The 18930-nt window shown below is 44.0% G+C and overlaps 1 protein-coding gene across 5 annotated transcripts in view; it reads right to left on the bottom strand.

The window, feature by feature from the left end:
- LOC147886925 (uncharacterized) overlaps positions 1–17218 on the bottom strand; it is a 30374-nt gene extending 13156 nt beyond the window's left edge. For 2 of the 5 annotated variants that reach the window (XM_087394585.1, XM_087394582.1), the window contains exons 1-9: positions 16639–17095; positions 16027–16176; positions 15652–15819; positions 15386–15559; positions 15138–15290; positions 14834–14995; positions 14528–14716; positions 14029–14218; positions 4812–5016 (exon numbers count right to left, since the gene is read on the bottom strand). In XM_087394585.1, coding sequence (XP_087250711.1) covers positions 4812–5016; positions 14029–14218; positions 14528–14716; positions 14834–14995; positions 15138–15290; positions 15386–15559; positions 15652–15819; positions 16027–16176; positions 16639–16846 — 1599 coding nt within the window. In that variant the 5' untranslated portion in view covers positions 16847–17095. The other 3 variants (XM_087394584.1, XM_087394587.1, XM_087394586.1) reach the window with 3 other exon arrangements.
- Between the last annotated feature and the right edge of the window lie 1712 nt (positions 17219–18930).

The following is an 18930-nucleotide window of genomic DNA, read 5'->3' on the forward strand; positions in this document are numbered from 1 at the left end:
GACGGAAGAGGTTTTATTGCAACCCCTTACATATGTTCTGATTGAAAGTAGAGAATATTTGTTTTTAATTGATATTCAGTATGTGAACAAGTTGAGGGAGAATGAAGCATTAGGGTTAACGTTTGCTTGGGTGTAGCCAATCATGAAACTATTTTTGGGGCCATTTTAGGGCCGCGACGTGACGCAACGCACTCTTGGGTGAGATTTTGAATTTTGCGTGGACCCGTGCTCTCGTCGAAAATTTTTCCAACGTCATGATGCCGCATTGGCATAATAATGACACGCAATCTATTTATTCTGAACACTGCAAAGCTCGACACATGGTAGCTCTGTGGTACATCGTGCATCTCTGCACTACTTCACGCAACGCAGTCTCTGGCATGACCACCTGTCATCACGCAACCTTTTGCCGCAGCTTTGCCACCTGTCACTGGGCAATGCATCCATGCAGATCATGAAAATTCAAGGATGCCCACAAGGGACTAGAGGATTAGTCTAGAGAACTAGAATGCATGCATTATGTCGAGGATGTGAATTCTAACGTAATTGAATTTACGCGTGAATACCTCGGACCTTAGTGGCATGGGAATTCCGGGAGTCCCAGTACATGTTTGGTGATCCAAAAGAGTGTAAAAATCCCTTTCGCTAAAAATAGTTCCAAGAGCCACGTTTGGCTAGCTGGCTTAAAAAGCAAGTAAAAAAGGCAAATTTTGCTTTGAGGCTTGTTTCTGGACCACAGAAGAACATGAAGAGGCAGGTCACAGGCTAGGAGAGTGCTCTAGGGGTATTTTATCACATCGCCTTGCTGATTTTCAACTACAGGCTGTTGGTAGGCTGCCAGAAGCTCAAAAACGAATTTCTTTTTTGTGCCAAGACCCTCCAGATCAGTTCGTTTTTACTAATTGCTTGACTTGGTAGCTGGGCGATTTGGCTCCGGGGCTGTGTAGGTGCTCTTGGGGTGTGCCAAGTTGGGAGCGATTTGATCTGTAGCACTTTTGAGCTGTTCCAGAGCTCCTACAAGTTGGACAAGTTGCTTTTAGGATCTTCTGGGCTATGTTCTTGCTGGCTGGTCTGTCTTTTGCTGATTTCTAACAAAGACCAAGCTTTGACGCCGTGGTGTTGGAAAGGTCACCTCCCTATCTGTAAGCCCGCATATGAATATGAAGAGAGCATTGGGCCTGGGTCTTGAGAGACTTACACATGGGTGGGGTTATGTCTGCCATGTGGGCAAGAATCAAAGAAAGGATAGAGAGATACCTGGAGCTCCAGAAGACCTCAGATAGCAATCATGTGCAGGAAGGGTGGCGAGGGAAAAGGCCCTTGGATCTGGCGTGGCAGGAGGCACAGCAGGGCGGGGAGTCTCTCAGCAGCAGGCAACTATGTGGCGGGACTCATGGCACAGGATGTGGGCAGGTTCAGGACCTGCAGCAGGACTGGAAAGTGGCAAAGCAAGGAGGGGGAGCCAGGAAACCTGGTCAGCTAGATGTAGGGGTGGTTCCAGCCAGCCTACCATGCCTGGAAGAAGGCAAGACAGAAGGGGCTAGACCCTGTAATAAATGGAGGGCTTTATGCCTTGGAACAAAGGTAAATGTGAGAAAGAAGGAAGCAAGAGCAAGAGTGAGCAAAATGGAGAGAGTGAGCTGAACGTAGTTCACTCCCCAAGGTGTACTGAACTAACGTGAAGTACAATGAAAGAGATGAGGGTTTTGTCTAAGTGACAAAACCCTATCTAATCATTGTACTTCACTTCAATTCATTACACTTTGGGGAATGAACTACGTTCAGCTCACTCTCTCCATTTTGCTCACTCTTGCTCTTGCTTCCTTTCTTTCTCACATTTGGTATCAGAGCAGCTCTCCTTCCTGGACCTGCTCCCTGCTCCCGCACTCCAGATCCTGCACTTCAAACCGTGGTTAGGGGGGAAAACCTCTTAGGTTAGAGATTAGACTGTGGTTAGGGGGAAAAACCTCTAAGAGGGAAAAGTGCCCCTAACCCACTTATTACATTACATTGGCCACTGCCTAGAATATAATAATAATTCTAATAGTAAAGACCCTTATATAGGGCCCTGGTTGGGCTGGTAAGGGCAGCCAACCAGGGCGGTTTTTGAGGCTGTTCCAGTCGGCCATTTACAGACTGAGTCAGCCAGCATAAGGGGCTGACTAGTCGGTATTTCAGAGGGCCCGTGGGGTCTATTAAAGGAGAGGCCCTGGGCCTCATTTTGTATCCAGCACTTCAGCAAGAGTGGGCAGATAGGAGCAGCCAGCAAGCCTCTCCCTTGGGCCTCAACACTGGAGGTGAAGGTGAGCCAGAGGTGTGCTGCAGACTGACTTCACAGGGCTGAACCTTAGGCTGTCTATCAGGGCAGCAAGAAGCTGAGATCTGGATGGAGAGTCTACGTACGCTCGAGGTGGAGTACGCAAGCTCAGTGATCTAGAGATATCCGGTAGATAGTAGAAGTACCTTGTGGTAAGATCAAGGACCACGCTCAGGTGGGACTTTGGATCTATCTCTTTTGTATTGTGTCCATAGCTTTGGACGGACATATATTCTTTTGGTGGTTTCTATATCTGGCTGGATCATTGTCTATTTACTAGTCTGCACATCTATTTTAAAGTGACGACTTTTTTTGGAACATCAATAGACTGTGCTGACTTTCCCTTTGAAATGGGATGGAAGCCTCACGAGGAAGTCTTCCTGTGCAACTAATGGTTTGATGAGGAATGTAAGGTGCCAAGCCAAACAATGCCACACGCACATTTATACTTGAGTTGGCATGAAAAGATGTGAGGAAATGCCTAAAAGTCTTGCTACAAACGTCCATCTCTTCCCCATAAATCAAATCAGCCTGGATCTCAAACTTTGGCACTCACGCGGCTGCTCGTATATGGCATTAGAAGACAGCAGTTTTATGGACCAATACGTGTTTAACTCGATGATTCGAGTGATGGACAAAAAAAATGGATCAAGCCACACTGAATGGGCAATTAAGGAACCACTATAGTTACTTTGAGGGCAAGCTGGTTTCAGAATGTGTACAATACTACACATCACATGGTTACTCTACACATCCTCAATGCAAAAGAGCCGACTGTGCGGAGATAGTTACTAAGGATAACAGGTCCCTTGGCATGGAAGGCCTACAGCTACTCGCCTCCTTCAGTGCTTGGATGCTATGCATGCAGCACTCTCTATGCAAGCAATGGGATGCCACATCCCAAGGGGGGGAAAGTGGGTAGTGGTCCAAGAGAAGGGCAACCCTTGATGGACAATTGTTGATACACCCGCCTAGGGAGGCGGGATCTATGAGATTCAGAGGACCGAGACCCTGACCTGCACTATTTGGAACTGCAATGGAAACTTGTGGTCAAATCCACGGAGCTTTCCAAAGTCGTACACAAGACCAGATAGTCTTCTACAGGGAGCCTCCTCAGAGTCCACAACACTTTGGAAATGCAACATGTAGGAGATTCAATTAGAGGAACACTTTGCATTGAGATGCCCTGGCCCATCCCCATCAGTGACACGTGGCGAGCTTCCTACTCTAGGCCCAACAACGTAGAGATCGATTGCAAAGGCAAGACCAAGAGGACCCATTGGAGCCCAGCCAGAGGATGATAACAGATTTCTTCCACTTAGGAGACTTGACCAGAGGCCACAGGGGACAAAACGCTATGAGGATCCAAAAAGCATGACATGCCAAATTTGTCGTCATGTTGACCCGCACATGAGGACAAAGACCCATAGATTAAACATCGATATCTACTCTCTCATGGATTGGTCCATGTCATTAGAAACCACTCCGCATCATCCACACTCCACCTGAATCGTACTTGGCAGCTCGTCCATGATATCGCCCTCCAAGCGGTAGCGACTATCTTTCGTGGGAATCTCCATCCAAAAACTCTAACTGTTTTCAAAAGAAGTAAAATATTTTTCGTCTTTCTTACACTAAGGCTGAGTATATGGCAGCAAATACAACAGTATTTGAAGTGATTTTCCTTCAAAGATTATTTGGTAATCTTGGCATAGCATGGGACGATTCAGTTCCTATTGGTGGTAGCCAATAGCATACATTGCTTGTCCAAAAATCTTGTGGAGTATTCTAGGACTAAGCATGTTGATATTTGATATCACTTCATCATCGATGAGAAGGTGAAAAATCAGTAAGTCCAAATGATCCATTGTTTACCAAGGACAATCCAACACAAGATAATGTATGGATAGTTAGAGCACTAGGACCACAAGAATCCATGCCACACAAGTACCTCAAACAACAGAAACTGGGTGCACTACTGCAAACAAAGCCGGTGATCTCCAGTCTCATCATCTGTGCCAGATGCACAATTATCCTACTATGTACAGCCAATGAAATGTTTTTTTCGAAACATGCATTTTGCTGACCTTTCTCGCCATTCAAACCTGATTACAAAGAAATAGCTTGACGACAAGCACGACCCAGAGCGTTGCCCTTTAATTAGTTTTCTTGAATGGTAAGCCAAATCTAAGAATATAGCCTAGAGTCCATCCTCCTCCTCACATGTCATAAATGGCTACATTGTATGTCTAAAAAGAATAGCTACCACTTGGATTCAAGAAAATAGTATTCACAAGCATGACATCTGCCTTCAATCCACAGCTAGAATCTCCATCGTCTCTAAACAGCAGAGCTGTAATTTATTGTGCAACAGCCTGTAAACTCATCCTTTCAATAAGCCAAGCTTTTTTTTACTTCAATTTCCTAAACTTCAATGGACAGCTATCGATTATGCAAAGATTAAAAGCAACCAAATTGATTCTCATGCCCTCACCATATATTGTTGATACTGTGGTGGAAAGGTAACAAGCTGCACAGGAGTCGTCCCTAAGACTTCCCCAATATTCCCTCCATCTGGCGAAGCAACTATTTCACCATCAGATCTTTTCAAGGAATGCTTTGTAGCTCGAGCAATTTTCAGCTTGGTCTTTCCAGCTTCCCTTAGTTTGCTTGCATTTGGATCTGATGACAACTTTTTCCTGGAACAATACATTCTTCAAAATAGTATAATAATTTTCCCGCTGAGTATCCAAAATTGTATGTCTAGTAGAGTATTGATGAGGATGGACATCACCAGTTCACTCTCAAAGGCATCAGAGTTAGCATAAATCATGCTCATCTTCCACAAGGGTAAACATTTAACCCAAAGACAAAAAATCTTGAATGATTTCAAACATCAATCATTTCCTTTTGAAAATGCAAAAACAACAATAATTGAATTTAAAAACCCAGTCTGCACGAATATTGCATGCCTAGTTCAAGGCTGAATTCAGGGCGTCAGTTCCAAAAAATGACTTCTCAACATTTGATTTAATTACAAGGGCCAGACCATCATAGAGATAAACAATATGCCACATGGACACCACACCAATAATAAAAGTTATAAATAGGTCCGTAACAGTTCCAGTCACCTACAACTACTCTTCTCATCGTCCTTTGTAAGACTAGAATATATCCAATCGTGCAAATTCTACTTTTGTGAGCTAGACATTTTTTGAACCCAGAAACATGTCCCATAAACAAAAAACAAACAGTGTTTTATCCTAATGATAGTGCAACTACAAACTTTATCACATTGCAAGGTACTAGCTATCATGGCACCCTCCTTAGAGAGACCAAAGGTGATGTGTATAAATGTAAATAATTGATTTTTTTCATGGGTTATAAATACTGGTCAAGGATTCAGCTGTCGACGCCTTTGAGACGGCTGGAAGGTTATAAGGGCTCCATGCACATTAGTTCGGGTTACTTCATTAACTGTGCACCTAGAGACATGTGCCTAGGGGCAAGGTTAAATGTTAATGAATTAGTGAGGACCCTAAAGGACCTAATTGATTAAAGGCATGGGGAGGGGCACTAGGGTTTAGCAAGCAGCTAATTATAGCAATGAGACATTCTAGGGAATTGGGGACATGAATCTCAGGCAGTGAACGTTTGTACACATGCACCTAAGGACATGTGCCTAGGGACAAGGTTAAATGTTAATAAATTAGTGAGGACCCTAAAGGACAGGCATGGGGAGGGGCACTAGGGTTTAGCAAGCAGCTAATTATAGCAATGTCTCAAGCAGTGAACGTTTTGTACACATGTTAAGTGACTTAAACAAAATTATGAGTAAATGAGAATATTAAAAAATAATAACTTAGTAAGCAAAGCTACGCTTATGTTCTCATTGGTACCCAAGCATAAGCTGCCATCTGGCATTTGACAGATTCTGAAACCTCTTGGGTCAACCAAGCTTTGAAATCCCAACCCAAAGAACAAAAAATTCGATAGCGAAAAGAAGGAAACAAAGCACAAACAGGTTAAATATGCACCACAACACCCAAACAAACAAACAACAACAATAACAACTAGTGCTAACAAAAGGAAACAAAGATAAACCAACACACATATAATAAAACACCAACGTAAAGGAAACAATAATTATCATTATTTTAAATTATTTATTTATTTATTTTCCATGTAAAACTAATAGTCAAATAACAGTGTGGAGAGAGGGAATTTTTTTGAAAAATAAATAATAGTTCTGAAGGATTGTCTTTAGATCTAGTTCTAATCTGTGATCAATCTTTAACCCAATGATAGATATATATAATCTGTGATTATCTTTAGAAGGCTCTAGATCTAATTGGCAATCAGAACCTATATTCTTGTTCCTCAACATTTATACAAGAATTTTGCATTGCTTAGAAATAGTTTCTTCCCTACCCATAGCCATGCCTAATGCACCCTTGAGGTAACGCTTTTGAAACTTTGATACTAAGGGCGATTGCAAAATATGCTTATTTTGTCTTGAGGAAAAAGCAAGGGTCGTTTATTGCCTACTTCGCTAGGCAATAAAGGACCCTTGCTGATGCTTTGGGTGCAAACTGATGCTTTACAAGAAGTATAGATTCCGCATTAGTCAGGGAGACAAAAACCAGCTTTTGATTATAGTCCGAGTACAAATTGTTATCTACTATGTTGTATGTATAAGAGAGAAAATGTTACAATGTTGGTATACCCAATGATAGATATATATAATCTGTGATTATCTTTAGAAGGCTCTAGATCTAGTTGGCAATCAGAACCTATATTCTTGTTCCTCAACATTTATACAAGAATTTTGCATTGCTTAGAAAAAGTTTCTTCCCTACCCATAGCCATGCCTAATGCACCCTCGAGGTAACGCTTTTGAAACTTTGATACTTAGGGCAATTGCAAAATATGCTTATTTTGTCTTGAGGAAAAAGCAAGGGTCGTTTATTGCCTACTTCGCTAGGCAATAAAGGACCCTTGCTGATGCTTTGGGTGCAAACTGATGCTTTACAAGAAGTATAGATTCAGCATTAGTCAGGGAGACAAAAACCAGCTTCTGATTATAGTCTGAGTACAAATTGTTATCTACTATGTTGTACGTATAAGAGAGAAAATGTTACAATGTTGGTATACCGTCCTAACTACTGAGTGTGCATCAAAGACATCACATCATGGAAACTCATGTTTATGCTAAATACTAACTTCCTTTTTTATGTTGGGGCTGGCAATCACCAGAATTCCCTCATGTACAACTTTTGGTCGCCCAATTGAAGGGCTAAGGCTGAGGTTATGGAACTGCCCATGACTGAGGCTATGAAACTGTCCATGACTGAGGCTATGCTGTACAGGCTAGGGAAGAACTGACCTCATGAGAGGAGGGTCACGGGAGAAGCCATGTAGACTGCCTGGGATGTTGAAGGGCTACTGGTCCATCGCCTGTGGCTGACTCTGGAGATGCTGCAACTGCCACTCCAAGGGATGCTCTACTGCCTGCTACGGAAACTGGAGGTGGAGCTCCTGCTGAAGCCCCTGGAACTGTGTGTGTACTCGACTGATGGAAAAATGGGGGCAAATGGCTCCTTCCTACCAACTAGCCCTGCTACAGACTCACCCAGTCTGTGTTAGAGACTGGCTGACCTGCTTCTGAGCTATCCTGACTGCAGAGACTTCACTGAACAGTCTGCAGGCTGATCCAACCTATATACAGACTGACCCAACCTGTCTGCATAGTGCCTATGCCACTGTTATGTTCCTGTGACTACTCCTGCCTGCTTTGTACCGGCTCTGCACCTGCTACAGACTGTCAGCAAGCTGCCGTACAGCCTGTACGGCCGCTGTGCGGACTGTTGCACTGCAACACCTAACTGTTCAGCTGTTCTGCTGCTGCTGTGGGGTGCAGCAGTTCGGCCATGCCAGCTGAATGTGGAACAGAGGGCAACCTTGAAGACCCATGTCCAAGAACTGTCTGTATCTCTGGCTGGTGTGGGGTCATTGAAAGACCAGCTACTAACTGCTTGTGGGTCAGTTTGGGCACCATTTGAAGCACCTGAGACTTCTGGTCTATATCCTTTCCTGAAATGGTGCGGTCCTGCCAACTGACTAGTGCTGGCTGGTCAGTAAGCCATGGTGCACCTAAGATGATGTCTGCTGGGCCTGATTGTGTGACAATGAAGGTTGCTCCTGTCATCCCACTAATGTGAGACTCGACATCCTAGGCAGTCTCACATCCTAGGCTGTCACTCGGGTACAAACCAGTGGCTGGGCACTCCCAAATGCACTGTGAAGGTGGAGCATGCTGGCTATGCTGTTGGAAGACAGAAATGGGACTTGTCCAACAAATCATCCGAACTACCACCTTCAAAACAACACACCCCTTTTTATGTACTACCTGTCCATAACACAAGAGAACCAGTCCAACTGGCTCTCCTGACAAGTAAATATGCACCACAAAACCAATCATAGGGGAGCTAGAGCGCTCCTACTCAGAAACAAGGACACCGATTGGCCCCAAATGTTGGCGCCCCTTGCGGTATTTATTTAACATTCATTTGAAGCCAAGCGGCTGATTACAAAGGTCCCTGGGAAGCTGCACCACAGGCAAACCAACGCCCGCAGACTCCCCGACCAGCCCACATTGTAATTCCCTGCTCAACTTCAAACGGTGAACGGCATCCAATCACTATAGACAATCCTGTATCCTCAGCCAACCAAAGCATGCAACAAAGACCCCAATAGCATCCACTGTCTGAGCCACTCCTGCAATCGCATAACCAAGTGCCCAACCAGCCGAACACGGCTGAACAACTGTAAGACAAAGCCCTCAACAGCTGAACTCTGGTGCAATCAATCAGCCAATCACTTCCCAACGGGTTGCCTCAAGCTATAGCCTCCCTGGCTACTGCCCAACAACATAAATCAACCCTTCTTCGCGAGGAAAGAAACCCAAACGCAATAACTAGCCAGCAACCAACTAGGGAACGGCAAAAGCAGGCAAAGACAAGTCTTCTTCTACCCGGAATCCACAAAAGAAAGGTCACCCTGGCTGGAAAACCCTAGATCCTATGGAGATAAGCAGATTCTGCTCTGGCACAGCCCCAAAAGCAGCTTAGAAGCGGACACCCACGTCTGAAAAGTTACCAAAATCAGCTGCAACACCCGGAAGCCTCCATAAATCAAATCGCAATCTTCCTTGCACAGCCTAGATAGCCTAGAAACAAATCGCAATTTCCCCAGACAGCCTAGAAACAAATCGCAATTTCCCTTGGACAGCCTGGACAGCCTAGAAACTCGTCGCAATTTGCAGAAGACACCCTGGCAAAAATCGCAATCTGCAACAGGCTCTAGATCTAGTGTGTTTTCCTCTAGCAGGCCTTGGATGCACTAGTATTGGCCCTGGCTGGTGACGATTTCCTCTAACAGGCTCCGGAAGCTCCTGGCAATGCAATTTTGCTCTAGCAGCACCTGGCAAGCTCTGGCAGCTCACAACTGATGATCTGGCTCCTTTTGGAACTGATTTGACCAATTGAACCCAAAATAAGAGCTCTGGGCCCTTTTTGTAGTCCTGTGCTAAAACTAGTAATTTTTAATTGCACCACTCTTTTGGCCCCCCTATTGCGCACCTTGGCCCTAGGAATTAATTGCCTAATAACTGGGCACACATTCACTATTTCCAAGGGCCCACTAGGGAATTTTAATTTCCCAAGTCCCACCCCATGGCCAGCCCCTCGCGCCCCATAGGCTCAAGGCAGTCACCTGCAAATTACGAGAGTCGCAAATGAAAAGTCCCATAATTTCACGTCCTCATGACGACCCCCCTCTTGAAAGAAGGCAAGCGTCCGCGATCACCATAAATTACCTGCAAAACCTTTGAACCCAGAAGTCCTTCCCTGCATCAAAGCATATGCCGTGCTAGCATTCTCGATAAGCTGAGACATATTGAAGACTTTAGTCTTTGTGCAGTAGTCTCTCAACTCCTTAGGCAGCCCGCAACAGTATTTCTCAACCTGCTCAGTGAAAGGAACAAGCCGGTAGGAGCTAGCGGGCAACAAAGCCTTCATGCAGTAGTCTCTCAACTCCTTAGGCAGCTCGCAACAGTATTTCTCAACCTGCTCAGTGAAAGGAACAAGCCGGTAGAAGCTAGCGGGCAACAAAGTCGCCCAAAACTTGTTGTTATACTCATCTAAATTGCGGCAATTAATGGAATTCAGCTCATGCCAAGCAGTCATGATATCTTGTTTGAAACCTACCCACGTGTTTGGTGCGGTGTTCTGCATAAGCATAGTGGTCCACCACTGAAGTGTGTTCCCCTTTAGAAAACTTGCAGCCCAGCGTACTTTGGATGACTCTGTGAAATTCCCTCCTGTGTACGCCGCATCGAACTGCTGCAAAAAGGTCAAGGCCTTAAGTTTATCCTGCACCCCACTGAATGTCTCAAATTTCACGGCTGCACCTGCCTCTTTAAAGTCCTTCAACTTCCCTTGAGGTGCCAAATTATCATAAACAAGTGCCTGGGTAAAAGGGACAGCAGCACTCACTCTATCCCCCACACTACCAGCATTAGGAAAAGCTGTACTATTCAGACCAGCACCCGAATTTTGCATATTTCCCAAAGCAAGGTTACCTGTTGCTGCATTAGGCATACCTGTTTGCATCCCTGGGGCTGCTCCAACATTTGCATACATCATATTCTGCCCAATGGGCTGTAAATTAGCCTAAAACCCAACTGTTTGACTAGCAGGCGTACCCGAAAATCGGGCTTGTGGGCTGACCATAGCCTGAAACACTGAACCATCACCAAAATAACCTGGCTGCACCGGGTTTGCCAAAACTCCTTGCTGTCCGAAAACCATGGACCGTCAAACCATGGACCGTCTCTTGTTAGCTTCAACGTCCCTATCCCCATCTTCGGCTACGCATCTGAGTTCATCATCTTCTGGAAGCGAGGATCCTGTGTAAACTTCCTGAAAGCACTCATGAAACTCTGCACCTTTGTCTTGAATAGTTCCACATCCTCCTCATCATCCTGATGCTCTGCAACAAGCCGAGTCTTCTCTCTTGCACCCTGGTCACCACCAAGAGACTGAGACATCTACTCTTCCTCATTAAGGCTCACGGATCTCTCCCTGTGTGACATATTTCCTGAATAGTATGCTGTCTTCTTCACGTAGTCTGCTGGACTTGCACCAAGCCAACCACAGGGTCCCCTCTTGAAAAAGTTAGGTGGATCCCGGCAATGGAACCACTGAAACCGGCCTCAACAATGTAAAGGGTGGTAGGATCCACTTAATTACAGCATGCACAATAAATTGACAAGTAAATATGCACCACAGAACAAATAACAAGGGAGCTAGAGCACTCCTACTCAAAAACAAGGATACCAATTGGTCCCAAATGTTGACACTCCTTGCGGTATTTATTTAACATTCATTTGAAGCCAAGCGGCTGATTACAAAGGTCTCTGGAAAGCTGCACCACAGGCAAACCAAAGCCCGCAAACTCCCCATCCAGCCCACACTATAATTCCCTGCTCAACTTCAAACGGTGAACGGCATCCAATCACTAGACAATCCTGTATCCTCAGCCAACCAAAGCATGCAACAGAGACCCCAATAGCATCCACTGTCTGAGCCACTCCTGCAATCGCACAACTAAGTGCCCAACCAGCCAAACACGGCTGAACAACTGTAAGACAAAGCCCTCAACAGCTGAACTTTGGTGCAATCAATCAGCCAAGCAATTCCCAACGGGTTGCCTCAATCTATAGCCTCCCTGGCCACTGCCCAACAGCAAAAATCAACCCTTCTTCACCAGGAAAGAAACCCAAACGCAATAACTAGCCAACAACCAACCAGGGTACGGCAAAAGCAGGCAAAGACAAGCCTTCTTCTACCCAGAATCCACAGAAGAAAGGTCACCCTAGCTGGAAAACCCTAGATCCTGCGGAGATAAGCTGATTCTGCTCTGGCACAGCCCCAAAAGCAGCTTAGAAGCGAACACCTACTTCTGCAAAGTTACCAAAATCAGCTGCAACACCCGGAAGCCTCCAGAAATCAAATCGCAATCTTCCCTGCACAGTTTGGACAGCCTAGAAACAAATCACAATTTCCCTGGGACAGCCTGGAAACACCAAGAAATAGAATCGCAATTTGCATAAGGCATCCTGGCAGAAATCGCAATCTGCAACAGGCCCTGGATGCCTGGTACCGGCCTTGCCTGGTGACGATTTCTTCTAGCAAGCTCTGGAAGCTCCTGGCAATATGCGATTTTGCTCTAGCAACACCTGGCAGGCTCTGGCAGCTCATAACTGATGATCTGGCTCCTTCTAGAACTGATTTGGCCAACTGAACCCAAAATAAGAGCTCTGGGCCCCTTTTTGTACTCCTGTGCTAAAACTAGCAATTTTTAATTGCACCACTCTTTTGGCCCCCCTGTTGCACACCTTGGCCCTAGGAACTAATTGCCTAGTAACTAGGCGCACATTCACTATTTCCAAGGACCCACTAGGGAATTTTAATTTCCCAAGTCCCACCCCATGGCCTGACCCTCGCACCCCAGAGGCTCAAGGCAATCACGCGCAAATTACGGGAGTCGCAAATCAAAAGTCCCATAATTTCACGTCCTCGTGACAGACTGCCCCGGCCTATCTACACAGAGTCTGTGCCACTATTCTGCTCCTGCACCTGCTCCTGCCTGCTCCGTGCCTGCTGCTATTCCACTGTCCTGCTGCTATTCCGCTGTGGGCTGCAGTGGTTTGCGGAGCTGTCAGTAGGGCAGCCATGCCATGGGCTGCAGATGCCCATGACAAGATGACTTCTGTCTAGCATAACTTACCTTCACAAGAATGATAAGATGTAAGACTGCATGGATGCTTGAAGCATAGCCTTAAGAGAAAGGAAAAGGCTTTCACATGGTCTGAAGCTTCAATAGAAATGAGGATATTATAAAATAGCCAAAGCATGGATATCAAACTAGCAGATCAAAATCAGCCATTTGTGACTAAGACGTATGCTAGGGAATCTAATTTCTGTTGTCTAAGCAATGCCAATCCAGTGGAATCAAGTGGCTGCTTTTGTTAGTAGAAATCAAAATTCCACTCTCACAATCATGTTACATTGCCTTTACGCCAAACCTTGCTGCCCAACGCCCCCCCCCCCCCTCCTCCCCCGGCTCAATGCACATGCGCACATTCCTTTCCAAGACAACCCTTGCCAGCAGCTTCACTTTGCACGACAGTTAAACTAACAAAGGTCCCCTAACAAGACTATTCCTGAAGCTCACAAATGTACACACTTAAGAAATGGGTATATTCAAGATCATAACATATCAGATCTCCAGCCTGGCTTGAAGCCTTAAGATAGATCATGTGAGGAGATATAACCATTACTATAACAGGACAACTGATAGCCTCATAGAACAACTCTGTTGCACAATAACACGAGAACCATATTGACACTCAAAAAATCCTACTTGATACATTTCTAAAATTTCATATCTGTGTTCTGACAAGTCTCAAAAGTTTCATCTATGCGTTCTGCCATTCTACAATATCACAAGACTCAAACCATAAAAATTTTCATATACTGTATAGATTGAAAGCATAAAGAATGAAGAAAAAATACAGCAGGGAATTAGAAACATCTTCTTCAGCCATAAGCCCTTGTGAGATGATCACATAATCAAGAAAAACTTACCTGGTGAGATAAGCATGAACAGCATGGGCAAAGCCTGGTTTATATGAGAATAGTAAACCACGTAGTAGCTTTCCATCAACATTTGATTCTACTGTATATCCATAGTGAAAAACGTCTGTTATTTTGGCTTCAAAGATCTTTTCTTCAGCTGGTTTGAACTCATAAAGTGAAAATTTGTCTGACCCTAGACCTGCAAACAGCTAAAATAATTAAGGACAAATAATGGCATTCTAACCTGATGATGGTGTAATAACTTGCCCTTCAAAGCTAAACCCACAGCTTGTGTGGCTCTAGGCCATCAACGCTTTTTCACTCGTAGAAGAACCGTTTATGGACTTGTAGATGAATGGCTATGCTAAACTTAAAACTATCTACAAAGAACTAAATCTTGCCACTTCATACGTTTACCCAAACATCAGAATGAACATATGAATCCGAGAATGAGATGCGAAAAAAATTTTGTGTACAGTCCTGTGTGCTACAGCATACTACTACGTACCAACTGCGGGAGAAGCTGATGGTGCATTGTTCGAAATTGCTCTAGGCTTTACATCAACTGTAGGTGTCGTTTCCTTCCCATTCTCAGAACTTTTTACTACAATTTGATTTTCCTGTCGTTTCCTCTTGAGTTCCTTTCGTAATGAAAACTTCTCTGGCCTTTCAGCCCGTCCCCCCTCTGGCTTTAGCTCTGCATTATCAAGAGGCCTTGGTAAACATCATGGCAATAGGCCACCTTACATTTGCCAACATTTTTTATTTATAAAAGCATGTAAAAGGGACATGATCCAACATTTCCCTTACATACCTGTATCCAGGAAGTACATATCATCAAGTGGTTCCAAGGTTTCATTGCATCCACCAATAAATACAAGGATTCCTGATCTGACATCTATACAGTCCCCTGCAACAGAAAACCTAGCAGAAGGCCCCATACCCGTTGTAATAGCCTTGGTCCAAACACCATTCTCTGGGTGCACCCAGCAACAAGAAGTCAGCAGCCTACCACTGAGCAGTGACATTGCAGCATAGCAGCACTAATGCATTGCTGACTTGAAACAATAAGGCTCATGCCCAAAATTGCTTACAAAGATAGTTCATGCAAAGCACACCTATATTGAGCACATGCAGGTCGTCAAACAGGTCGCGATCATCAGTGAATCCACCAAATACAAAAACATGTTTTCCAACTGAGACTGTGGCATGGCCTGCTCTTGGCAACAACTTCTGGCCACTCGTCTGAAGCTCCTTCCATTCCATACCATCTGCTATCATCAGAAGTGTTGAACTTGCATGAAACTGACTTCTACTTAAATCCAAAGGGAGAAAAAAGCATTCCGAGAGCTAAGGAAAATTTCACCTGTATCAAGAATGTGGACATCTGACAAATAAGAATCGGATGCATCTTCACCACCCAATACTACAAGTTTGTTATTCCAGGCTGAGCAGGTGTGGCTGTCCCTTGGAGATGGTGGTGTGCCTTTTGTTACTGCCCTAGTCCAGAGGAACTTCACTGCAACACAAGCTATGAACACTTTTGAAAAAAGAAAAATTATCACCATCAAGCTCACAGAATTTCATCTCACACATATCATTTATGCTTCTAGCAAGATTTCTCAGACAAACCTGTGTCTAATATGTAAAGATCATTGTAGTAGATCTCCTCGGCATCATGTGTGCTCTTTCCACATCCACCAAAAATATAGAGTTTGTGGCCAATGAGAGCAGCGCTGTGACCTTCTCGTGGAGCAGGTCCATCCCCCTCCAATTGCGGCTTTGCCCATGTGTTTGTTACTATTATTACAAAACATGACTGATCAGATAATTTAAAACCTAGCCTAAGGAAAAAGCTGCAGCGATGATCACTTGTCAGTACGCCACTCACTTACACAGAAGAAAAAATTCATAAGAAATGAATTCAAAGTATGAAAACCTTCATGCTTGCTACAATGACATTGCACCTGGAATTTTCGAAAATGACTCTAAGAAATGAGAAGACACCTGTGTCTAGGATGTACAGGTCTTGCAAGGGGCATTTGCCATCGGTGCCCCCAAACACATACAAGGATGCCCCAACGGTTGTACAGCTGTGGCTATCTCTTGGGGATGGAGGTGTCCCTTTCACCATTGGCTTGCTCCAAGTTTGTTTTGCTGCAATGACATACGGATTCCGTTCAAATGAAAAAAACACGTGCACAAAATCAAGTTCCGTTATCTACTTTCTCATGCACACCAATGCTAGACACGTTTCTGAAATCACCCTTACTGAGATCTCGGCACACAAATCAAACTTTTCCGAGCATTTGTTGTTCTACGTCTTCGTGAATGGACTAATTGACCACTTTCAAAGCCAATTTAAGCCGCCAGTTGCCACAAAAGAACTCCAGACGATTCGTGTGCAAGGCTTGCTTTCTAGAATCCGAAAACACTAAAGCAATGATGAACGTCTACGTTATCCCAAGCCGCAGTCTGCATCGAAACTGAACGAAATTCTAGGTCCATATATTTATGTACGCGATTCCAAGGGTTAACTGCTACCATACGGTCCTAAACGCAGAGAAAAGCATGTAAGAGGCAGATTGGTGATAGTTGTGATGGTAGGAGAAAACCCACCTGTATCAAAAACATGAACGTCATTGGTTTGCCGATTATCTTTACCGTAACCTCCAAATACGTAGAGAGCTCGGCCACCCTTAACAGAGTTACAAGTATGGCCCCAGCGTTTTCCGGGACCAGCAGTGCCGCCTTTACGGCCAGGTGACTTTCGACCCTCGGGAGCGTCTCGCAGCTTGCCATTGAATCTGACCCTCTCCCACCTCATGTTTTATTTTCGCAAAAAACAGACAAATTGTCTTCAGTTCGCTAATGCTGAATTGTAAGAACTCGTTCGCTATCCTTGATTTGGAAGCAATGGGGCTGGAGACTGAAATTGTGCTGCAACCATCGATCTGCAGAGCCACAGAGCAACAGAGCCACGGCAACAGTAGAGTGGCACTTCAGTCCCGTACTGAGATTTGGTACATGTTTAGCATTGTCCATAATATGCACTTATATAACACACACTCTCACACACACACACCAAAAACAGAAATTTCTTCCATTCACTTTGGCACCCTTATAACTTTTATTAGCTCCCAAGGAGCCAAGGGAGTGGCTCGGTGGATGAACCTATGCTCTAGTGCGAGGTGGGTGTGGCTCCCATGTGCCCACTCCGCAGTATTCCTGAGTAAGACCAACAAAAATCGGCTCAGTGGTGCGGCTCCCCTGTGAACATTTAGCAGAATGCCCCTCGAAAAAAAAAACCTTGGTAAAAAGTTGAAGTAGCCTAATTCAGTTAGGGTCAGCTTCAAACTTTCATGCAAAGGTGAAAGTGACCTCTAGGCATCCTTACTCGATGTTGTGAAATAAGTAATAGGGAGGGGGTCCATCCTCATGAATTAATGAAAATGATTTTTAAGTCTTTTCAATTGGGGGAACCTATAGGGTATATGTATATAGGGTCACTTATGGAGGCCTGCTTCTCCACACTCTTCAAAAGATCATCTTGAGAAAAATAGTCTCCACGAGTTGTCCATTCTAAATATTTAGTACATGATGATTGCATAGGTGATTAAAATTAATTTCCTTTTATTTTGTAATGTGTTTTCCTTAAGGACTGTGCAAGTTTGAGCCACACATCTCTATGTTATAGATTAGAACCAGTTCAATCAATTACTTATACCAATTCAAACTAGGTTAAAACCCCACTTATGTTAATTGTAAATCAAATTCTCTTACACACTCAGAGTGAGTTAGAACTTGACAAGGACTAATGCAAAGCAATGTTTTCTATTTAGGCAAATTTTAGAAAGCTCGGCACTCCTTTGGGTTTGGGGAAAAATTTTAGACGATTGTGGCATTCAAAGAAGGGGGGGAAATGTGGATTGATTGCCAAAACATAGCTAAACTTTGGCAACCAGTATCTTTGGTTGCCAAGTCCAATAGGGTAATGTTGTAATTAAATTAAATGGAAAGGCATGATTACATGAATATTTTGGTTGTTGCACCTTTTACAACTCTATAATTATTAAAATGGGCATTTTATGAAGGTATGGCTAGTTTTCTCCATAAAATTTAGGGCAAGGTCACCTCTCAAGGGTTGGGATGGTGGATAGCCCACTTAAACTAGCCTTCTTCAAGGGGGTTGTCCGAAAAAAAAACAATTGATGCAAAGTTAAACCAAAAGAATCATGGTCACAACAAGGCATTGCATAAGTTTTATTTAAACCCTAATGTTCATGCAAACATATAATAAACTTTAAAAATAAATAAATACGTATAGTATACGCATAGTGGGCTTGAAAGGTGGCACACTTTCTCTATAAATAATTATGAAGCGCAAGAATAGTCCCTTTGGCCAACATGGTGGATATGGTCGAATGCACTCTCTAGAAACTATGAAGTTAGTAAAATTACCTTTTGGATGCATTGATTACGGCAGGTAGCCTAGGGAGACGTTTGGGTTTTCTCACACCCCCTTGGGCCATGTCATGAATCTAAGCCCTTAATCTGGTTTCATCTTATGCCCTTGATTTCATTTGATGTAAAAGCTAAGCTTTTGACTAAAGCACTAAAAGTATATAGGTGCTTTTCACAATAAAAAGAATATATAAACATTTCAAACTTATTCGATTTGAAGAGATGGTCTGCTTGATTTGCAAGTTTGGGCTTATTGGCATGTGAAACTTTAGAGAGCCTCGCGATAACCTTATGCTCTACTCTCACAAGCGTAAAAGCTCGACTAACTATAGTGATCAAACTCCATTTTTCATGAGGTTGGAGAGGCACATAACGCTGGCTAAGTGGAGAGTGAGAATGTTACATGCTCTACTTCGGACTTCCTCTAATGATAGTTGTCTTTTTGTG

This window comes from Dipteris shenzhenensis, chromosome 23 (genome assembly GCF_047967505.1).
Source record: "Dipteris shenzhenensis isolate YYH24624 ecotype China chromosome 23, Dip_SZ_1.0, whole genome shotgun sequence".
Classification (NCBI taxonomy): domain Eukaryota; kingdom Viridiplantae; phylum Streptophyta; class Polypodiopsida; order Gleicheniales; family Dipteridaceae; genus Dipteris; species Dipteris shenzhenensis.